The 24,926-nt window shown below is 40.0% G+C and overlaps 1 protein-coding gene across 1 annotated transcript in view; it reads left to right on the top strand.

Annotated features, from left to right (window-relative positions):
- Nucleotides 1–24,926, top strand: part of PHIP (PHIP subunit of CUL4-Ring ligase complex) — a 296,706-nt gene that overhangs the window by 222,787 nt on the left and 48,993 nt on the right. The window contains exons 24-30 of the mRNA XM_074948017.1: nt 1,745–1,864; nt 13,212–13,319; nt 13,899–14,023; nt 14,267–14,349; nt 19,978–20,089; nt 20,325–20,386; nt 23,489–23,644. Of these exons, the coding sequence (XP_074804118.1) occupies nt 1,745–1,864; nt 13,212–13,319; nt 13,899–14,023; nt 14,267–14,349; nt 19,978–20,089; nt 20,325–20,386; nt 23,489–23,644 (766 nt within the window). The remainder of the gene's footprint in view (nt 1–1,744; nt 1,865–13,211; nt 13,320–13,898; nt 14,024–14,266; nt 14,350–19,977; nt 20,090–20,324; nt 20,387–23,488; nt 23,645–24,926) is intronic.

Raw genomic sequence — 24,926 nt, 5'->3', positions numbered from 1 at the left:
GAGTCGCCATTTGTGCCATCAGTAGAATGTTCATTATACCACTTCACCATCAAGATGGTCTTTCTGATGGCCATCACATCAGCATGGAGAGTCAGTGAACTGCAGGTTCTCGTGGCTGGGCTGGGATATATATCCTTCCACAGGAACAAAGTGGTGATGAAACCAGACCCTAAATTCATCCCCACAGTGGTCTCAGAATTCACCTAAGCCAGTCTGTCACCTTACCATTCTTCTCAAAGCCGCACTCATCACCAGGAGAAAAGAAGCTTTATATTCTGGATGTCACTGGGGCCCTGCTATATGACATAAACAAGACTTTCAGACTTTCTCCCTGTCTCTTTGTGGCCATATCCAGTACATCAAAAAGCCAAGTTATCTCACCCCTGAGAATCTCAAAGAGAATTATTCCGTGCATTTTTACCTACTTACTATCTGTTGTATGGCAAGGCTCTCCCTGCAAACACTCCACCTGGGGCATAGGCAGCATCTTCAGCCCGCTTTAGAACTATACTGGTAGCTGAGATCTGTAAGGTAGCCACACAGAGCAACTCAATGACCTTGGTGAAATGCTGTGCATTTGACATGGCTGCCAGAGCAGATGTTGCATATGGAAGAGCAGTACTTCAATCCATGTTTGACTAATACAACTGAGACTCTTCACTCACATGCAGGGAGGATTCTTCTTGACTGTCACCTAGAGTGGGACTTATACTAACACCATACTCGAACAAGAAAGTACAGTTATTTACCCTACAATAATTGAGGTTCTTCAAGATGTTGTAGCCCCACGACCCACATTCCATCCTTATTTTTCGGAGTCCTCAGCTACATAGGCTTTAAAACGTGAGAGAACTGAGGGGAAGGTCATAGCCACTCCACGCTCTATGCCCTCGTATGGGAAACTCCGCTGGACGTTACTTGTAAAATAAAAAAAATGAAAAATTCAGTCTCCCAATGCATGGATCACATTCACACCTAGAGTAGGATTCACACTTACTACAACATTTCAAAGAACCACAGTTACTGTAGGTTTCAGAGTAGCAGCCGTGTTAGTCTGTAACTAACTGAACTTCCTAATGTGTATACATTATAGACAGGGCTGGTTGCACTGTCTATTATTCTGGCAACCTTTACTTTGAGAAGCTCTAACACCTCCATACTTCGAAGTGGGCACTTAAAATTGGCAGGGGGAGTGGTATTTGTGTCAGGGATGTGTTTTTTGCTATTCCCATGAAAATGTATCCTAATTTGGCCTGCTTACTAAAGACTTGCTAGAGCTTCACCTTTAAAATCTCCAAAGATCAGTCAGCACTGGATCTTTAATAATGTTCTTTTAACATAGGATTTTTTTGCAATAGAATATAGAATTTGGGAAATTTCAATTGCTTATCTCTCAACCCTTAAAACTTGTCATATGGCTGGACGCTAATAAATTCATACTTTATGTACATCAGTCAAATGTTATTTGGTAAAAGAAAGTACCTGTATTAAATTCAAGTTTCATGGTTTTGATTATAAAAAGTCTTATTTCGCTGCTGCACTATAAAATTACCCTAAACTTTTCAATAGCATTTCTAATCTGGTTATGTCGTTTATTTTCCTTTTTATGATAAAAATCAATCATTTTCACAAAAATCCAGTTGAGACTTTGACAAAAATAATAATATATTTTGGGGACAAATTGTGAGTTTTGGTAAAGGGTGAATTATTCTTATTAATATATTATTGTGTGCATTTTCTTTAGAGGTTGGCTGTAGGAGTTTTGGCAGAAAATGGCTTGACGTTGGAAGAATGGCTGCCTTCAGCATGGATTACAGATACTATTCCTCGTCGGTGTCCGTTTGTGCCACAAATGGGTGATGAGGTATTCTTGTTTTTCTCAAGATTCTTGCTTTCCATTTCCAGTTTTTCAACTTTTTTACATAACTTTTTTAGAAATGTATGTTAATTATTTTCGTCATTATTTTTCTGAACATTTTGGATTGATTAAAACACCGTTTAGAGCTTAATTTTAATCAAGCCAAGATTACTTTCTTTCAGAATGAAAGTTTCTCTGTCAGCACGTTCTACCTTTCCACTGCGCCCTTCAAAATCTTGTAAATGCTATGTCACATTTGGGCTATCCCTTTTCTTTTTCCACACTATTGTGATGGGGTTTTTTATTGCACTGTATTTCTCCTGTGCCTTTCCTCATCTCTGTTATTCAATGGGGTATATGCCCCGTATACTAAAGCGAGAAGTAAAGCAGGAAGAACTGGAAATACTAGTTAATACACACAACTATGACATAGTTGGCATCACTGAGACTTGGTGGGATTATACACACGACTGGAATATTGGTATAGAAAGGTACAGCTTGCTCAGGTAGGGGAAAAGGGAGGAGGCGTTGCCTTATACATCAAAAATGTATAAACTTGGACTGAGGTTTCCTGGAAATAGGAGACAGACTTGTTGAAAGTCTCTGGGTAAGGATAAAAGAGGTAAAAAAGCAAGGGTGATATCATGGTAGGTGTCTACTATACCTAACCAGGAAGAAGAGGTGGATGAGGTTTTTTAAATAACTAACAAAATCATCCAAAGCACAGGACTTGGTGGTGATGGGGAACTTCAACTACCCAGATATCTGTTGGGAAAATAACACAGCAGGGCACAGATTATCCAACAAATTCTTGGAATATATTGGAGACAATTTTTTATTTTAGAAGATGGAGAAAGCTTCTAGGGGAGAGGCTGTTCTAGATTTAATTTTGACAAATAGGGAGGAACTGGTTAAGAATTTGAAAGTGGATCATGAAGTGATAGAGTTCATGATTCTAAGGAATGGTAAGAGGGTAAACAGCACAATAAAGATAATGGATTTCAAAAAGGCAGAGTTTAGCAAACTCAGGGAGTTCAGGAGAGTTGGCAGTCTTTCAAAGAGACATTATTAAGGATACAAGAGCAAACTATCATTGCATAGGAAAGATAGGAAGTATGGCAAGAGACCGCCCTGGCTTAACCAGGAAATCTTCAGTGATCTCAAATTCACAAAAGTCCTCCAAAAAGTGGAAACTCGGTCAAATTAGAAAGGATGAATGTAAACAAATTACACAAGTATATAGAGACAAAATTAGAAAGGCCAAGGCACAAAACGAGATCAAACTAGCTGGAGATGTAAAGGATAACAAGAAAACATTCTACGAATACATTAGAAGTAAGAGGAGGACTAAGGACAGAGTATGCCCATTACTCAATGAGGGGGGAAAAACAATAACAGAAAATGTGGAAATGGCAGAAGTGCTAAATGACTTCTTTGTTTCAGTTTTCACCCAACAGGATAGTAGCGATTGGATGTCTAACATAGTGAATGATAGTGAAAATGAGGTAGAATCAGAGGCTAAAATAGGGAAAGAACAAGTAAAATATTACTTTGACAAGTTAGATGTCTTGGTCACCAGGTCCTGATGAAATAAATTCTAGATTACTCAAGGAGCTGACTGAGGAGATATCTGAGCCATTAGCAGTTATCTTCGAAAAGTCGTGGAAGATGGGATAGATTCCAGAGCATTGGAAAAGGGCATATAGTGCCAGTCTATAAAAAGGGAAATAAGGACAACCTGGGGAATTACAGACCAGTCAAATTGGCATCAGTACCCAGAAAGATAATGGAGCAAATAAGTAAGCAATCAATTTGCATAAACATCTAGAAGATAATAAGGTGATGACATATCCATGCTAACTGATACTTAAGAGAAAATCGTTCTCAAACCAGCCTAATAGCGATCTTTGACAGGGTAACAAGCCTTGTGGATAGGGGGGAAGTGGTAGATGTCTTATATCTTGACTTTAGTAAGGCTTTTGATAGGGTCTTGCATGACCTTCTCATAAAAAGCTAGGGAGATGCAAGCTAGATGGAGCTACTATAAGGTGGGTGCATAACTGGTGGGAAAACCATTCCCAGGGAGTAGTTACTAGTAGTTCACAGTCAAGTGGGGTCCCACAGGCATCAGTTTGGGTCCAGTTTTGTTGAATATCTTCATCAAATGATTTAGATAATGGCATAGAGAGTACACTTATATAGTTTGCGGATGATACCAAGCTGGGAGGAGTTGCAAGTGTTTTAGAGAATAGGTTTTAAATTGAAAATGATCTGGACAAACTGGAGAAATGGTCTGAAGTCAATAGGATAAAATTCAATAAGGACAAATGCAATGTATTCCTCTTATGAAGAACAATCAGTTGCACACATACATAATGGGAAATGGAAATGACTGCCTGGGAAGGAGTACTGCAGTAAGGTAGAGGGGGTCATAATGGATCACAAGCTAAATATGAGTGAACAGTGTAATACTGTTGCAAAAAAGCAAATGTCATTCTGGCATGGAGTGTTGTAAGCAAGCCATGAGAAGTAATTCTTCCACTGTACTCCGTGCTGATTAGGCCTGAACTGGAGTAGTGTCCAATTCTGGGTGCCACATTTCAGGAAAGATGTGGACAAATTGGAGAAAGTCCAGAGAAGAGCAACTAACATGATTAAAGGTCTAGAAAACATGACCTGTGAGGGAAGATTGAATAAATTGGGTTGTTTAGTCTGGAGAAGAGAAGACCAAGAGGGGACATGATAACGGTTTTCAAGTACACAAAATGTTGTTACAAGGAGGAGGGAGAAAAATTGTTTACCTTAACCTCTGAGGATAGGACAGAAAGCAATGTGCTTAAATTGCAGCAAGGGCGGTTTAGGTTGGACATTGGGAAAAACTTCCTGACCGTCAGAGTGGTTAAGCACTGGAATAAATTGCCCAGGAAGATTGTGGAATCTCCATCATTGGAGATTTGTAGACAAAAACTGTCAGGAATGGTCTAGATGATACTTAGTCCTACCATGAGTTCAGGAGACTGAACTAGATGACCTCTCGAGGTTCCTTCCAGTCCTACAATTCTGTGATTCAGTAGTTCAATTCCAAAAATGACAGATACATAAAACAATTTGTTTTTTAATTTATAAAATGTGCTTAGTACAATATATTGGGTGCATGAACAATACTTAATATAATGTATGGCTTGAAAATCCAAGTCAAAAACAAGATTTTATGTACCCCGTCTTCCACAACCAATGACACACAAATTCACCCCTCAGGAAAAAGCCACAGGAAATAGTTGGGCCATACACTATAATCTGTACAGGCCTGAATTTTCAAAGAGCTAAGCATTTTTGGAGAGGTGTTGAGCACCCAGAGTGCTGAACTGAGTTCCCACATAGATTATCAACTTCAGCTTTCATTGAGAGCCTCTGTGGAGGTGCTCTGCTCCTCACAGAATCAAATCCAAGATGAACAAGTCTGGTCACTGGTGCCATCTAGGTATTGTAGGGTTGTCAGTGATATGCCTGTACCATACTCTTAAGAGTCTTTAGCACCTTCTAGTATTGACATGTTTCACAAAAATCTCACATTTGGCCAGACAAAGCAGATGTTGCACTGTATACAGGGAATACTTAGGCATGCTCTCATCAGTCTGTTGTTCAGAAGAACCTTGACATTAATGAAGTTGACAATGCCACCTAGTCTGTACCTGGAAACATACGAATTGTTGCACCAAAAGAGAAGTACCAGTAATACATCTAGTCCAGAAGCATATCGCTGACAATGATTGTTCCCATATGTGTCCTAGAGGGTGCAAGAAATTCCACAGCGGGATAATTATTTTATTATAAGCACGGCTGGTAACATCACCTATTAAGGTTGCTCAGCACTTCCCTAAGGCTCCATTTTCTGTTGCTTATGACTTTGACATACGTTAATTATTTGGGCTGAAATTTTCCATACTGGGTGTCTGCCTTAGGCTGTGTTTTGGAAAATTTCAGCCAAAACAATTTAGGATGTGTCTACACTGCAGTGCAAGCTTGGGCTCATATCCACCTTTCATCTACACATAATTATGTCTGACTCAGGCCAGCAAGCCCTCCATGCGCAGGCCCCAGGACCCCATCAGTGTGGGGAGAGATTTGAGCCTGAGTCCGACAGGCTCAAATTTTGCAGCATGGATGCAGCTCTGGCCATGCTTTAGTTAAACTCTCGTGTGAGGCAAGCAAATAATTTGACTTCAGCAAGAGTTCTAGTAATGACCATGCATACAAGGAAATAGTGAAGAAGCCGCCAGCTTTGTGGATGTACCAGACCAGCGCAGAGAGTGGATTAAGCATCCCAAGAACAACTACTGGAAAACTAGGGACGAGAACCACACCTCTGGAAACTCACCATCATCCTGCCCATTTTATGAGGAGTTTGACCATGTGCTGGGAATGGCACCAAGTACTGAGCCATCAGCACTTAATGACAGTCTGGTTAGAAGAGATGGTGACCTTCTGACCCTGGAATCCAGTTTGATACTGGAGGGGAGCAAGCACCCGATGAGGCTGCTGAAGTGACTCTTGTGCTCAGACCAATCTCCCAGGATGCTTTGCTACTGGAGCAGCTGCAGCACATCTTAGGTCTCTACTCAGAGGACCTTTTTGATGGCTCTTTGGAGGAGCAGCCCCTTGCAGAACTAGCAGCAGAAACACACGAAGCAGAAGTAGCCCCTCAACCTGGTGAGTTTCTGGTTCCAAGTTTGTTGTTGTTATACGGATCGGAGGAATTTCTGCTTTATGATCCAATGCAAAATTTATTACAAGCTGAGGGCAGCAGCGTGTATCTGCCAGTGGCAAACGGAATGCCAGCACCTTAGCAGCACCACCACATGGAATTCAAAATGGAAACCAGGAAGCGCAAACATCAATGCAACAAGCATTTAAAATTTAATTTTTACTAGAAACTTGCACATTCTTACCTTTACCTCTCCAGCACATCTTTGTAAGAACCATATATTGCCTTCCCTTTTAGTATGCCATGCTATACAAATTAGTCCCCCCACAGTGTAATGAGCTGCATGTAAATGGTAAACTGTCTGGTGGGGAAGTTAAATGTAGTCCATGGGCAATGGACTCTACGTCCAAAGTACAGCTGGGGGAATGTATATACACCAGAAATGTGTTGGGGGTGGGGGAAATGGTTGTGTAGTTTTTTGAGAGTCTGTGTTGTTGTATGTTTGCAAGTGGTCACTGGGTAGTTGAGGTCAGAGCAGAATGCATCGGACGCTGCAGGGAAGCAATAATCCATGTGGATGCTAACACAGCATCCTGTTGATTTTCCCCCCATGAATTTTGGCCCAATCCCAATGCTGTTAGCTGCAAACTTTTCCCATAGTAGGGAATTCAAGAGAGGTAGTCAAATTTCAGGAAAATGAGTACTTTCCAGTTCTAGCTCTGTAGATCACCAGCCCACTCCATAGATGTGCATTCAGTCACCATAACTTTGAAAACCTCTGTGGCATACACAGCTGGCTTGCTGCTGGCAGCTTGGAATAAAATGTCCCTTTGACATTTTGGAACCTTTAGACTTGTGATGTCCTCCAGAAGGTGGAATCCCTGAAAGGATAGAGAGGGCTTAGTTAGTAAGCTGTCACTTCCCTGCCCACAAACCAAGCTGGTCTGCAATTTTTAAACAGAAAAATTTTAAATTTTAACTTACCATTGTTTCTGCATCGTTTCACTGTGATTCAGTTGTGTTAACACAGCTTTTGGGAACTGAAACGTTCCTCTCAGAACGTTCAGTTTTGAAAAGTATCATTTCTGGGCCTTGAGATTCCACAAGCCACTTTTGCCTGCAGAAGCCTGTTTTAAAGTACTGACACAATAATGCACTGTTCGATTCTACTCTTAGGCCTTTCTGCCTCTTCTGGTCCCTTCACCTTGACAGTGTGAGTGTAGTCAAGCAGACCCCTGGGATGCAGAACTGTCACAGTCCAGTCCCAGCAGAAGTGTTTCTGTGATGAACTTATGGTGAACGTTCTGGACAGGGACAACAAGCAGGTGCAAAACCAGAAGGAGAAGGATTCACGGCAAGTGGAAAGGCACAGATAGGCTACAGAGTAAGAGGACAGAATTGCAGTGCAGTGCAGTTTCTAGAGCAGGAACATTGGCTGAGAGAGGAAGATAGAGCACAGCAGAAAGGCACACTTTCTGGTATAGTGTACCGATTCAGCGATCCATTACTGTTTTGGGTCCATTCGGGGAAAATGGCTCACCTTTGGCTTCACAGTAATGCAGACAGCATTGATAACACTGGAATCCTAACAGGTCTTCAGACAGCGCCAGCTGAATTTCAGTTTGCTGAACCCACCTTCAACAATCATTCTGCACCTTCTGACAGTGTGATTAAACATTGTTTTGCCAGGTATTCTGGTATGGTTTCATAAGGCAAGGCAAGAGGGGGGTATGTAGAGTCCTCCAAAATCACAGTGGGGACAGAAACTTCATTTATGACAGTGTCATTTGGTGGCAATAGTGTTGCATCTTGTCCATGGATGTAGACTCCCAATAGTTGGAAAACCCTGGCATCATGAACTTTCCTAGTGCAGCCAATGTTGGCATCCATAAAGTGGCCTGTGGGGTCCACAAGAGTCTGCATAACAGTGGAGTAGTAACCTTTGCTGTTTATGTTCTCATGCTCCTTGAGGAGGGCAAACTGTGGGCACATGAGTCACATCAGTGCCCCCAGTGTAGTTTGGAAACTCCATTCTCTCAAAAGTAGTAATTACTTTAGGGATATTGTATGCCAGGGATCAGCAACCTTTGGCACGCAGCCCGTCAGGGAAATCTGCTGGCGGGTCGGGATGATTTGTTTACCTGCAGCGTCCACAGGTTCGGCCAATTGCAGCTCCCACTGGCCACAGTTCGCTGTTCCAGGCCAATGGGGGCTGCAGGAAGCAGCATGGGCCGAGGGATGTGCTGGCTGCCGAGGGATTTGCAGAGAGTCTGTGACAAGGAGCGGGGGAGTTGAGGACACTGAGACTGGGTGAGAAACCCAGGAACTAAGACTGGGAATGGGAGCCAGTGGGCTCAGGGGAAGGGGGAAACAGGAAGCCAAGCAGGGGGGAGGATATTGGTATTGGCTAGGCAAGGAGATTGGGAACAAGGGAGTGGGGAAGATTAGGAGTGGCTGAAAGTGGGGGAGACTGGGACTGGAATGGGGAGTCTAAAGAGGAGACAGTGGAACTCCCTGGGAAAGGGGACTGGGATCAGAAGCCTGAGACATGGGACTGGCTAGGTGAGTAGAGTGAGGCTGGGGCTGAGGAGCGAGTGGTGGGGTAGAGACAGGACTGGGACAGTTACAGGTTGTAGAGGATGAGGCAGAAAGAGTCAAACTTGGGGTGGGGGGAGGTCTGGGCAGAAGAGTCTGTGAGTACACTAGAGTACACTTCTCTCCAAAGCCTGTAATGGCCAAAGATCCTAGGGTTTTATCATTCCTCTGCTGTCAGCCAATGTCAGCTCAAGTGGCAGAGTTATGTGCGGTGTATGTAAAGGTTCCAGCCCTGCAGATAACCCATGTGGGTGTCAGTAAAATATCACATTATGGAATTTGTTTTTTTCACTTTGCTTAAAAACAAACAAACAAAAAACCCTAGAATTGCACACAAAAAACTACACTAAAATAATATTAAAGTTGCAAATTCAAGGGCTCAAAAGTTAAGAAATGCACAAGCAACCTTAATTCAGCCACCTTGTATGTAAGCATTATGATACAGTCGTTAATTACATGATCACATGCTATTTTTTCCACCCTGCTTTGGAAATGAATCAGAGTTGTGTACTGAAGAAGGCTGTTGTCTGTAGGACTCCTGCCTCATTTGTTACAGAAGTTGAAAGGTTGTGGTGAGTGAGGCAGAGGTTTGCAGGAAATAGAGGATGGTCTCATAGTTAAAGCAGTTGACTGCCACTCTGGGTAATTGGATTCTATCCCCACCGCTGCACAGAGTTCCTTTGTGATTGTAAGTAACTCATATCCACCAAATTTTTCACATGCAGTCACTGTGTGTTCCATATTTTCTGGGTGCTCAACTTGAGACCCTGGGGTCTGATTTGCAAAAGTGCTAAGCACTCAGAACTACAATTGAAGTCAGTGGGAGCTGTGCTGTAAACATAAGTGCTGTAATGCTGAAAAATCAGGCTCTGAGTGTCTAAAATTGGGCATCCAAAATTAGAGGATACTTTTCACCTTAATCTCTGCCTCAGTTTGCCATCTGTAAAATGGGGATAGTACCTACGTATTTCACAGAGGTGTTGTGAAAATACATTCATTAATGTTTGCTAAGCACTTGGATAGTGATGATCATCATAGCAAAAGGGTTTGAATAGTATGTAGTAAATAAAGCATGAGCCACACTTTGAACAATAAGAAAAGGAGTACTTGTGGCACCTTAGAGACTAACAAATTTATTTGAGCATAAGCTTTCGAAATATAGAATGGCTGGCTCATTAAGTGAACATTGTCCATTCTGTGCACTGAATGACATTGGGGTCTTGTGGAAATAATAGTATGTGATCGTGTAATTGATGACGGTATCATAATACATACATACAAGGAGGCCGAATTAAGGTTGCCTTAACTCTGTTATTTCATGACTCCTAAGTGTTTGACTTTGCAACCACAATAATCTTCTTCATTACATGCAAAAAACCTCTAAGACTTATAGAGTAAAACTATTTGTGTAGCGGGAGATACATTTTGAGAGGGAGATATCTCATACTATTTTTGAATTATTTGGGGGGGAGATGGTATTAATGTAATTTACAACATTTGCCAGGAGAGGTTGATAACCCAAATAGGTCTATTTATTGTTTTGTGACTTGTTCTCCTAAAGCTGGCCAATTTCATCTTTAGTTAAGCTCACCATATAAATAGCACTTAACTTTATTTCTTATTAGCACCACTTGCAAATCTTTGTTATATATTTTAAAGAAATGTAACTAAGAGAGATGACTGCCTATTTATCTGCCTGAAGAGAACATTGTATAGTTTAGACTGCTTAATTGTTCTTTAGTATGGTATCAGTAATATAGTATTGATACCACCCTGAAATTGTAGAATCTGTGAAATTTATCAAAAGACTAAAGTATATTTTTCTGGGAATAGGCATACTGTTTTTTCTAATGTTACTGTGCTCAGTCTTTTGATGGAAATCACATGAGATTTTTCCTTATTTGTAAAATGAAAGTATTTTATTAGTGTGTATAAATGGTTTCATTTCTATAGAGAAAGTTGGTAGGAGTGGCTGGTAAGTATGGAAGGATTTATCTGTAGTTTGTTCCAATAGTTTGGATTTTGTTTCTGTTGCAAAAATATGGTGTAGTAGTAAATGGTTGTCACTACATTTAAATAAGAATCTTTCAAAAATGTAGTTTAGCTCCAGCATTTAGTAGCATCTGCTGCTCTTCCTACCAATTAGATCATCATAATGTCTGGCAAAATCTCTCAACTCCCACCTGATTCTGTAACCTCAAAGATCACAGACACAAAACGGGGATTTAAGGGCTATGTCTTTAATATAATATTCTGCAAGGTTAGTTACTGGATGTTTCATTCTGTGACTAAATTAAATTAAATCTTCTGTAATATGGCATTAATTGCCTATAGGTTTTTCCTAACGTATCAGCTCAACAGGCACAGACTTCACTGGGGTTATATATGTTTGTTGGTTCTTTTAGTTTTCCAAAATAAAGAGAGACTCTGGAGTTCCATACCTAACTTCCCATGTGTTACATGAGATTGGATAGTAAAACGTTTTTGATGGAAATAGTTGTTCTTTCATCTGAATTTGCAGAGCCACAGATTGCTGTGTTAGGTCATTTCATAAAGAAAATTATTCTTTTAAAATTGATATACATATATACAGTATGCTGTCTTAGTTGTTTATTCAAGCCGTGTGTTCTGATTAACTTGAGGGGGTCAGTTTTAATTTTATTACATATCCCTTGAGTACATTAAAGGTTTCTAGTGAGTTTGTTTCATCATTATGCCAGCAATGTTCACCAGCTGACAGTAAAAACTTCAGCACTCCCACAGAAATGTCTGTGTTAAGGAGTTCAAATCCCAGGTATACAAGTTTGCTCTGATCTTAACTTTGTCATACGGGATGTCAGTGGAAGGAAATATTCTTTTAATAAAAAATTATCTATTATAAAGTTACCTAAATGTTTTTTAAATAGTCTGTGTTTATTAATGTATTCAGTCGCATGGAAGATATTATTTAGACCTTGTCCATCCCACATCTAATTGTTTAATTTGCTCTATGACATTTGTGTTACTTAAAGAAAAATGATTAGCAATATAAGTAAATGGTTAATCTCTGTGATGTTCTAGCCACCCACTTGTACCCACCTGTGTAGTGTTGTGTTGATTGGGAGGGCCAGTGAAATTTGCTGCAGTGTGGAATTGTTTTAAACTATTGTGTGGACAGCGTGTGCAGTTTTTTAAAATCCACTGAAGTTGTTTTGAACTTGCAGGTGCATAATGTAAGATAAATAACTTCCAATGGGATGTGTGCTTCTAAATCACTTGGATGCTTTTGAAAATCCCACCCTTTGTCTTTTCACACTTTCCTTTTTCCTATGGCATAAATTGAGCAGAAAGTGTCTGCTTGAATTGTGAATTACCTGTCTTTGGCTAGTTAGTGTTAAATTAGAGTAAACATTGCTAGCACGTTTGTAAACACCCATTACAATTGTTTTATGGGAAACATAAGGTAAGAGTCAGACAATTATTTTAGTTCTCCGTTATTTTCACAACTGATTGTGCTAGAATATATTCATGCCATGCTGAGAGAAGCCATACGAGCCATACTCAGTCCACCAGGCCATATGCCTTCTTTAAGAGAGGAGGAATCTATTTTCTCAGAATATTAGTATAAAACTTGTATTTATTCATAAAGTTATTCTCCATTTTCTTCTAATACACAAGCATGTGTGTTAGTATTATTTCCTTTAAATAAAAAAGTAGCAGATTCCCAATGCTGTAAAATGGAGTAATAGCTGTACTTTGTGCATTTGATTAATCACTTTTATACAAACTAACAATTTATTCCTACTACAAACAATTGAACCATACTTGATCCACTATAATATTCAGTGTACCCATTGAGTGGTGCATTATCTTGATAACTTGGGAGTTCCTACTCTGACTAATGCAGCTTATCACCATTTAAAATTAAAATAATAGTTTATAGATACTTTGAAAGACCTTATCTGCATGTACCTGTACCATCTTGGTTTGAAAGGGAACACACTGTATATCAGCAATGTGCTAACATTTTGGGATTTTAAAATGTTGCTTAATTAATTTTTGTTTCATTCTTAGGTTTACTATTTCCGACAAGGTCATGAAGCGTATATTGTAATGGCTAAAAAGAATAAAATATATAGCATTAATCCAAAAAAACAGCCATGGCATAAAATGGAACTACGGGTATGATATTTCTTGCTTTTCCCATTTTTGTTGTCTTTAAAATAAGTCATAGCAAATAACTTTTATGTACGTTATTTGACATAAAGTGTCCATAGTTTTGTTGACAGAATCTTTTTAAAACATATTTCTAACTTTGTTTTTAAAATGATTTATTAAGGTTTAGAAATGTAATGATTGCCCCAGAAGTTTTAAACATTAATAAATAAATGTTTAAAAGTTATGATTGCAATAACTTAATTGATTACTGAGAAGGATGAAACAAAAAATCCTAGACCTGTGATTGATGTTCATGTATCAATCTGATTTTTTTTTTTTAAGCCTTGTTAAAAGTGTGTTGCAGTGAACAGTTAAGTTTTCAAACAGTTCAATACAATGAGGTTATATTGGGGAATTGCAACTTCTTGGTTTCAGGGAGTAAATTTGAAAGGTCTGTATTTGATCTATTAATTTTGTTTACACAGTTCACCACTGAAATCTGTTGTTCGACAGAAGTATATTCACTTTTTTCATTTCGTACTTCTGTTACAGTCCTCTTATATTCAACCACCTTAAATAAGATTGTTGTTTTATTTACTTCAGGAACAAGAGCTGATGAAAATAGTTGGGATTAAATATGAAGTGGGATTGCCTACTCTCTGCTGTCTTAAACTTGCTTTTCTTGACCCAGATACTGGTAAACTGACTGGAGGATCATTCACCATGAAGTAAGGGAAGCATTATTTCGGTTCCAATAGGGAAACTGTTTTTTGTAATATTTAAAACCTTTTAAATTTGCTAAATTTTAAAGATAAGTTTTATTTTTAAACAGAAATTGCTGTGACATAAATTTAAGATGTTTATATTGAATTCAGATGCATTAAATGCATTTTGATATCTAACAATGTTTTCTGTATTCTGTTGCTGGTTTTTCACCTTAATCATTCTTGTTCCATTTTGATTGTAACTAGGTACCATGATATGCCAGATGTTATAGATTTCCTAGTCTTGCGGCAGCAGTTTGATGATGCAAAACATAGACGATGGAATATAGGTAGGTGGTGGGTTTTGTAAAAAGTTTAATAAATGCATCTGGTTTCATTCATGTTGCCTTATTTCATTAGGAAACGTGGCAAAGTGGGCGAAAATAAAGTATTATGCTGGAATCGGAGAGCAAGATCTGCTGATCTTCGGAGAGATGCAGTGCTTACTGCTCCTGCAGAATTAAACTTTGCCACTGAACACAATTACATGTGAGAAAAAATAAGAGTTTTGAAGGTGACCTGCAAAAGAAGATAACGTTTTCCTTTTATCTTATAAATATCATGAATATCACATCTTGTCTTCCCTTACTTGCTCAAGGACCCTTTGTAGGACTAGAGAACTAAGCTAGAGCTCTCTTCTCTCAATTGAAATGTTGACTTTCACAAAGAGAACTTTTGTTAGAAGTTTGAATTAAATAGGTATTTTAAGAAAATCAGACTTTTTAAAAGTATATAGCAAAAAGTCCCATCCTGCCTCAATTGCTCAGGTTTGAGTCTCTTGTGATGTCATAGTTCTACTAGTGTTTTAAGGAATCCTCCAGTAAAAATAGGGAAGACAAAATCTAATACTTGTTCGGTTTGGTTTGGTTTAGTTTTTAAAGCATGAAAAAGGGCTATTCCTGATCTTTCCTTCTTTGAGGGCTTCTGTTCCGAGTTGTGAGATGGCACTCCCTGGCAGCAAGCTTGGGGGACTCTCTTCATAGAGGAGTCATTTGGGGGATGTGAACACACCTTGTAGTGTTGAATGTTGAGTGTTCGAGATTACATAAAGAAAGTGCACCCTCTTCCCCCAATCATTTCAGTTTCCTTCACCGTTGACACAGCGAGGAGAAGGGACTCTCAGTTATATGTGTTTTTTCTAGTCCCATTGGGTTTAGCTAGCCCAGTGATTCTCAGTGTATTTACCATATGTCAGCAATATGATTCAAATCAATGTACTACGTTCCACTTCAGCACTGGTAAGTGTCTGCCAAGAGCATTTTAAATTAGCAAAATAAGGCAAAACATTAACTGTTAACATTAGTTCATTTACTATAACGGTGGCATGGCATGGTGTATTGCCAGCCTCACTTCTGCGCTGCTGCTGGCAGTGTAGCTGGGCTGAGCGCCCAGAGAGCGTGGCTGTGGAGCCTGCCTGCAAAGATGGGGAGTCCTGCCCAGTGTGACTTGCCCCCCCAGCCAGGGGCTGTCCCCCAAGCACCCAGTCCCCCCACCCAGGGGACTGCCTCCTAGCCTCTCTCCAGACTGCCCCCCCAGCCAGGGAATGCCCCTTATCACCCAACCCCCCTGGGACTGTCCTCCCCAGCACCTGCACACACGCCCTAGCGCCCTGCACACACACACACCCTCGCTGGTCTCCTACCTCAGCTGCACGTAGCTCAGCTATGCAGCTCTCCTGCCACTGCAGTCCTAGTGCCTCCAGGGATCCTGCTCCAGCCTGAGTCACTAGACTCGTGATCCTGCAGGGTCGGGGTCACTGAGTATCCTGGCTTCCTGATGCAGCTGGGCCTGTTCCAGCGCTGCCCCATTTTTGCACCCTCCCGCCAGTTCTGCACCTAGGGCAGATCCCTTCCTGCCCCACCCTAATTACAGCCCTGGGGATGTCACATGGACCGCAGCTATGTGCTGATGTGCTGATTAGGGCGCAAATGGCCTACAGGCTGTGGGGCTGAGAATGACTGAGCTAGCCCAAATTGTACAATTTTTATAACTTTTGGTTTTTAATTCATTCTTTCTTTCTTTCTTTCTTTCTCCCCCTCCTTCCCCCTCCCCCCCCATGCGTGATGCATGGTTATTTCCAGTCACTGGGTGCTGGGATCAGCCATGATGAGTATCCCGTCAGATAGATACACACACACACACACCCCTACCTCTCTTCAGAGATCCTTCTCACAAAAAAGTACTTCTGGAAGAAGAGGATTCCCTTATCACAAAAGGAGCCTTAGAGAAAGTACTTCCGTTTTCTGTACTTTCACATTCCCAAGGAGGTGGATGGTCTCAGACCTGACCTGGACCTCAGAAGGCTAAGCAAATACCATAATATCTTAAGAATACAGGGTGTTCATGTTGGGAGTAATCTTACCATATTACAAGGCGACGGGTACATAACACCTCTGATCCTTCAGGAGTCTTTCTGAGTGCACCCCATCAGGTGTCAGTCCCTACACCTTCACCTCTCTTCTGGTGGAATATTGTGATTCTCCCTCTTAGATTGCATTCCTGGGCTCCAGCACCCTGTGTACCAGCCATGATTTCACAACAGGCCTAATGGAGTTCAATGCCTGCAAGTCTTCCTAGGGAGGTGGTAGAATCTCCTTCCTTAGAAGTTTTTAAGGTCAGGCTTGACAAAGCCCTGGCTGGGATGATTTGATTGGGGATTGGTCCTGCTTTGAGCAGGGGGTTGGACTAGATGACCTCCTGAGGTCCCTTCCAACCCTGATATTCTGTGATTCTATGATTCCCTTTGGGAGTTATGGCCAGTGGTTAGCAGTGGTCACCAGACAGCCTTTTCTAAACAAAGTGTTGCTTAATCTTAACAGCAGGAACAAAGCATAACATAAAAGAAAAGGGCTTTTAACACAGTAACAGGTCTATATGCATCACTATAGTCCTAGACACTCTGGCCTCTGGAAACTGGCTTCACCTTAGTTTCTCTTCTTCAGGAGTGTCTGTTTTTAAATCCGTCCAAAGTCCTTTGTCTCTTGAGTGTGGTTAAACCAGTTTAGACTCCTCAACTGGGGATCAGAGATAGACTTCAAAGTGGTTGGTTCTGCATTGTGTCTTAGCCCGTCCGCTGTTTGCTGGGAGATGTGAATATCAGTGTCCATCCCTTTTCTGGGTGCATATCCTAACAAACCTGCTAGAGAATTATCTTAGGGTAGGAATAAAGTAAACAACACAATAACCAGTTGTAATTGTGCCTTAGTGGGCCACAATAGAGGATGCCAAACTTAGGACAAACTACTGAGAAATAGGGCAAACATAGCCCAAAACTGGTGGTTATTTTTCCATGAGATATACCAAACCAGCAACAAAAGTAAACAACTTTTTCACCACACTGGCTAACAAGAAGTCATAAAAGCAGTTTTCTTGGACATTCCAGTTCTTACGTCACCACCAAAAATACTGGATTTAAAGGTGAGTGGTTCTTTACAACCAGTCTTATCAAATAAAAGATTTTTCTGATTCCAAAGGCCCAGCCACACACCCACATCAATATATAACTTAGCTTTTACCCAAAAATCACACTGATGCCAATCCTTTAGTATCTACAATCTAAAGGTTTATTCATAGAAAGAGAGAAAGAAAGAAAGGTAAGAGTTAAAATTGGTTAAAGGAATCAAATACATACAATATATGCAAAGTTCTTGATTCAGGCTTGTAGCAGCGATAGAATAAACTACTGGCTTATGTCACGTCTCTGGCTGCTTCCAAATCATTGGAAGGACCTCAGTCCCTTGGTTAGAATGCTCCAGAGGTTTGAGGAGGACAGAGGCAAAATAGAGGTGTTTCCAGGGCCTTTTATAGCTTCTGCCATGTGGAGGGAATCCCATTGTTCCTACTGTGGAAAATTACATCAACAAGATGGCTTTTGGAGTTACATGGGCAAATCACATGTCCATGCATTTCGCCTAGTCACAGCAGAAAATTCCATTAAGTGTAAATAGGCGTCTCCCATGGTCCATTGTCAGTTAAATGTTCTTTTGATGGGCACTTAATTTAAATAGTACCTCCAAGATGTGCTGGCTAGCTACCTTGTGGTTGTTACCCCAAAAGCAAACATTTAAAATCCAGGTATAAAGCCAATACTCATAACTTCAAATACAAAAATAATACATACATACAAATAGTATAATCATAACCAGCAAATCATCACCTTTTCATAAACATTTTACATGCCACATTGTACAAATTGTGTTGCAAATATATAGCAGTGGTTGCAACAATATCTATATAGTAATATTTTAATCAAATAACGTCACACCAGTCAGGATACATTGGCCCCAAATTATTACAGATCAACTCCATGTTCTTCACACATGGCTCTTGACTTAAAGGACACCTATTTCCATGTAGCCGTTAGGTGACACACTGCAACTACCTTAAATTCTGTAAAAAGAAAAGGAGTACTTGTGGCACCTTAGAGACTAACCAATTTATTTGAGCATGAGCTTTCGTGAGCTATAGCTCACTTCATCGGATGCATACTGTGGAAACTGCAGAAGACATTATATGCACAGAGACCATGAAACAATACCTCCTCCCACCCCACTCTCCTGCTGGTAATAGCTTATCTAAAGTTATCATCAAGTTGGGCCATTTCCAGCACAAATCCAGGTTTTCTCGCCCTCTGCCCCCCCCCCCCCACAAATTCACTCTCCTGCTGGTAATAGCCCATCCAAAGTGACCACTCTCTTCACATTGTGAAGAGGAGTGAGTTTGGGGGGGGGGGGGGGCAGAGAGCGAGAAAACCTGGATTTGTGCTGGAAATGGCCCAACTTGATGATCACTTTAGATAAGCTATTACCAGCAGGAGAGTGGGGTGGGAGGAGGTATTGTTTCATGGTCTCTGTGCATATAATGTCTTCTGCAGTTTCCACAGTATGCATCCGATGAAGTGAGCTGTAGCTCACGAAAGCTCATGCTCAAATAAATTGGTTAGTCTCTAAGGTGCCACAAGTACTCCTTTTCTTTTTGCGAATACAGACTAACACGGCTGTTACTCTGAAACCTTAAATTCTGTATGGGACAGAGACATTACCCGTACAGAGTACTTCCCTTTGATCTGTCCATTGCTCCATTTCCATTCACTCTGGATTAGGGCATGTATTGATTGAGTTTTGCTACAATCTAGCCAGGGTGTTAGTACTTCCTGGGCTAAAACCCATTCCACCAGGTCCAATGAAGCTTTTGTGGCATGTTTTAGGCAGGTACCCATCATGGAGATTTGTATAGCAGCCACTTGAAGTTCAGTCTAAACTTTCATCAAGCACTACTCTTTGGAATCAGCATTGTGCTCTGATAGTCAATTTGGGAAAACTGTGCTACAATCCATATTTCGTTGAGAACTTCTACCTTCCTCTGGGTAGACTGCTTGCCAGTCTCCTCGCAAGTGGGAATGCACAGAAGCCCTCAGAGAAGAGAGAGAGGTTGGTATACAAAGTTTATTGTTTGCTGGACTTTGAGGAAGTTTGTACGTGAGAGGAAGAAACATAGGAACCTTCTAAAGTAAGAAATCCTATTGAGAACAATATGTATTACATATGTGAGTTTTATATATATTAGAATTAAAGATATTAAAAAATTAAACTGTCTTCCACTGCTATAAGCTTGAAAAATGTTGCAACGTATTCTAATATACATGTAAATTATACTGATTGCTGATTTTTATATGCTCATTATCTATATTTTTTCTGATATCCTACACAACTTAATACAAGTTCTTTCTAAAGTGTGCCCTTTACTGTTGTTTTAAGGATGTATCAGTCTGAATACTCTTTATATTTGTCCATTGACAAAGACATCTCCAAAGAATGACTACCATGAAGATTAGGCAAATGTAGTGTAGAAATTGGTAAAAGAATAAGACTATGACAACAAAGTACTTTTTATTAATGAGATTGTTTTGTATTGTCCAGGTGATCGTTTCAGGTCAGTAATAGATGATGCCTGGTGGTTTGGAACAATTGAAAGCCAGGAACCTCTACAGCCTGAATATCCTGACAGTTTATTTCAGTGCTACAATGTCTGGTTAGCAAATTTGTCTTTACTTCCGCTTTTAATAAATCATTTTAATGTAAATTTTAATCTTGCATAGCCAGCAGTGATTTAGGTGATTTGATTCCTTTAATTGCAATAATAAAACTTATTATAAAGTGTGTTCGTTATGTAATAAAATAAACATTACATATAAGAGTAATACATTTTTTACTGTTTAAACAGTACTAATTACTATAATTTAAACTTGGTTAATTTTTTCTTTAAGCTGGGACAATGGTGACACTGAGAAGATGAGTCCTTGGGATATGGAGCTCATACCAAGTAATGGTGCGTAAGTGTGTAGATGTGTTATCTTCATTCATATGTATAGAAAGCCTATCTTATGCAAATAGTTTTTAAAAATTAAAGTTACCAAGTATGTTTCTCTGTAAAATGCCAGTAAAAAAGAAACAGCTAAGAATCATAAAAACAATTGCATTATAAATTTGTGCTTAAATCACCAAATTACAAATACACATCTATTAAAATGAGCCTGACCTGTGAATGGAGTAACTGGATATATAATCATGTCAATATCATTAATGGAAAGATGAACCTGCTCCCCCACTAGGTTCAGTGGAAATTGCATGCTAGAGAGACCTGTTGTCCCTGCAATGCTCTCACTAATTCTATACACACAAAGTGTTTGAGGGCAAATTGGCAAAGGGGACTTATTCCCTCTCTAGTCCAGCTATCCAAGGTAGGAATTGTGAAGTGCCTGCTCTCCAGTGGGCCCACTAGCATTATTTCTTCTGTCCATCCACACCCTACTGAGCTACTGCACTCTGAGCTAGCTTTTTTTAAAATTAGTCAAAAACTGAATATAGTTTGGAATGTTTTTTTGCTGTTTTCTGGGAGATTTATTGATGACTTTGCTTTGCTATCCATAAACTATTTGTTTTTTCTTTCTCTCTCCCTTAAAGTAGAACTGTGATTCAGTTCAGCCTACTGTACATATTCTGTTACAATTATTTATTATTTCAGTATGTTTATTCATTTCCTTATTATTTGGTTTTAAAGAATAAAGTACCTCTCCCAGGCTCTTCCTACTTCTTAGAAATAATTAAAAGTGCAGCAACACACAAGATAAAACCTGCAGCATCTCTAACACCAAAATGTAACAGGTTTCAGAGTGGTAACCGTGTTAGACTGTATAAGCAAAAACAACAAGGAGTTCTTGTGGCACCTTAGAGATTAACAAATGTATTTGGGCATAAGCTTTCGTGGGCTAAAACCCACTTCATCAGATGCATGGAGTGGAAAATACAGTCACACGTATATTTATACATAATACATGAAAAGATGGGAGTTGCCTTATCAGGTCGGGGGTCAGTCTAACGAGACAATTTAATTATCAGTAGAATACCAAGGGAGGAAAAATCACTTTTGTAGTGGTAATGAGGGTGGCCCATTTCAAACAGTTGACAAGAAGGTGTGAGTAATAGTAGGGGGAAATTAGTATGGTAAAACCAGGTTTTGTACTGACTCATCCACTCCCAGTCTTTATTCAGGCCTAATTTGATGGTGTCCAGTTTGCAAATTAATTTCAGTTCTGCAGTTTCACGTTGGAGTCTGTTTTTGAAGTTTTTTTGTTGAAGAATTGCCACTTTTAAGTTTATTGAGTGACCAGGGAGGTTGAAGTGTTCTCCTACTAGTTTTTCAGTGTTGTAATTCCTGATGTCAGATTTGTGTCTATTTATTCTTTTGCGTAGAGACTGACGGTCTGGCCAATGTCAGAGAGTTGTCTAGCAACAGAGTTGTCATATGAACGAGAGGCTGCTAGACAGCTCTCTGACACCACATTCTACAGGCCACTACCCTCTGACCCCATTGAGGATTACCAAAAGAAACTACACCATCTGCTCAAGAAACTCCCTTAAGATGCACAGGAACAAATCTACACTGACACAGCCCTAGAGCCCCGACCAGGGGTATTCTATCTGCTACCAAAATCCATAAACCTGGGAATCCTGGACGCCCCATCATCTGAGGTACTGGCACCCTGACAGCAGGATTGTCTGGCTATGTAGACTCCCTCCGCAGGTCCTACGCTCCCAGCACTCCCAGCTATCTTCGAGACACCACTGACTTCCTGAGGAAACTACAATCCTTTGGTAATCTTCCAGAAAACACCATCCTAGCCACTATGGATGTAGAAGCCCTCTACACCAACATTCCACACAAAGATGGACTACAAGCTGTCAGGAATAGTATCCCCGATAATGTCACGGCAAACCTGGTGGCTGAACTTTGTGACTTTGTCCTCACCCACAACTATTTCAGATTTTGGGGACAATTTATACCTTCAAGTCAGCGGGACTTCTATGGGTACCCGCATGGCCCCCTCCGGTATGCCAACATTTTTATGGCTGACTTAGAACAACGCTTCCTCAGCTCTCATCCCCTAATGCCCCTACTCTACTTGCGCTATATTGATGCGATATACTTGATATATATTTATGTATAAATATACCTGCTACTGTATTTTCCACTCCATGCATCTGATGAAGTGGATTTTAGCCCACGAAAGCTTATGCCCAAATACATTTGTTAGTCTTTAAGGTGCTACAAGGACTCCTCGTTATTTTTACCAAAATGTAAGATATCCATCCAACCACAAACCCAACATCCCAAGAATCTCTTGCTACACCTACAAATATTTACCCTTATTGCACTTTCGCTGCCCAAAAGTCTGGATAAAAAGATGGATCTTGCAGTGTGCCCTGAAAATCAACAGATTCTGGCTAATTTTGATCAAATCAGGGTATTAATTCCAAAGTTGAATGCCCTCAAGAGAATGCCCTGATGGTAGCGTCTCTTCTATGTCTCAGGGGCTCCAGTTCAAGAACCTCCACTTACCAGAGCAATGGAAGAAGGAGAAAGGCAGTTTTCAAAATAGGCAGGTCTCAAGAGCTATATAGGTTAAAATCAATATCTATAAACTCCACCTGAAAACCTATAAAGCACCACTGCAGTTCGCAGAACATAGTTAAATTATCAATTTATTTTAAAAATTTCACATGCTACAGAACTACCCTTGTTTACTGCAAAAATACATTCTCCCACAAACTGACTGTAAGTCTGAAAGTCTAGTAAATAGAAAATCCACAAAATTCTGTCAGGATCCAGCAATCTGCATTGTGGAAACACATTTGTTAGCTGGTAACAATAATACATGAAGCATGTAGGACTCCAGAACAGTATCAAAGCATTGTTGTCTTTTGCACAAAGAACTACACACCTTACACTTTCATTCACTAAAGCGATGTTATTGTATATACTGCCTATATTAATTGCTCTGTGTTTTTAATAGAAGTATGTCTTTCTTGAAATATAAAGAGATGAATATTTTGCAGTGATCATCTGGGTCTTTTTTATGGCATATTTCAGCTGTGTTTCCTGAAGAGCTGGGAACTAGTGTTCCTTTAACTGATGTTGAATGCCGAACATTGATCTACAAACCTCTGGATGGAGAATGGGGTTCCAGAACCCGAGATGAGGAATGTGACAGAATTATTGCAGGGATAAACCAGCTCATGACTCTAGGTAAACATTTGTGATTGAATAATTTAGGAAACATTCAGTATGCAAGCTAACTTTTTCGGAAGGGATGATATGCATTTTTATGAGAACACCACAATCCACAAAATTAGTAAATGCTGTCATTGATCAACTACAATAGTCATAAAATCACTACTTACATAAGAATGGCCATACTGGGTCAGACCAAAGGTCCATCCAGCCCAGTATCCTGTCTACTGACAGTGGCCAATGCCAGGTGCCCCAGAGGGAGTGAACCTAACAGGTAATGATTAGTGATCTCTCTCCTGCCATCCATCTCCACCCTCTGAGAAACAGAGGCTAGGGACACCATTCCTTACCCATCCTGGCTAATAGCCATGAATGGACTTAACCTCCATGAATTTATCCAGTTCTCTTTTAAACCCTGTTATAGTCCTAGCCTTCACAACCTCCTCAGGCAAGGAGTTCCACAGGTTGACTGTGCACTGAGTGAAGAAGAATTTCCTTTTATTTGTTTTAAACCTGCTACCTATTAATTTCATTTGGTGGCCCCTAGTTCTTATATTATGGGAACAAATAAATAACTTTTCCTTATTCACTTTCCCCCACCACTCACGATTTTATATACCTCTATCATATCCCCCCTTAGTCTCCTCTTTTCCAAGCTGAAAAGTCCTAGCCTCTTTAATCTCTCCTCATATGGGACCCCTAATCATTTTAGTTGCCCTTTTCTGAACCTTTTCTACTTGAATTATTACCTTATAAAAAAAAGAAAATATTTTGTTCACAACATGACATATCTACATAGTGCCTTTAATGTGTAGTCTGACCCAAAGTTTCAAAGGTGACTAGTGATTTTGAGTGTTTCAATTTTTGAACATGTAACTTGAAAGACCTTGAAGAGCTTGATTTTCAGAAAGTACTGAACACTTGCCCTTTGAAAATCAAGGCCTGTTTATGATATCTCAAACTGAGCACCCAAAATCACTTGCTAGTGTTGAAAATGGAGTCCCCTATGTTGAGTACAAAAGCTGTAACTTCATTGTGAACAGACAGCAAAAAGTATATATTTGTTTTGTTTTCCTAGAGAATGTTATGATAAATAGCTGTACTTGGGATTTTTCCTAACTAATCTGCTGTGTACTCCAGCCATCATTTTTCTTTTCTTTGGGTTGTGAGGAGAACGGATGTGTAATGTATTGGTTAGCAAATGGTTCACAATGAGTTTACCACTTGTGGGGACAATTGCTGATATATATTGGCAGTTTCTGAAAAGTACATTATAAATTCTTTCTACATACATATC

This window comes from Natator depressus, chromosome 3 (genome assembly GCF_965152275.1).
Source record: "Natator depressus isolate rNatDep1 chromosome 3, rNatDep2.hap1, whole genome shotgun sequence".
NCBI classification, from domain to species: Eukaryota; Metazoa; Chordata; order Testudines; family Cheloniidae; genus Natator; species Natator depressus.
The sequence above is the reverse complement of the archived record's forward strand: the minus strand, read 5'-3'. Positions and strand labels throughout refer to the sequence as shown.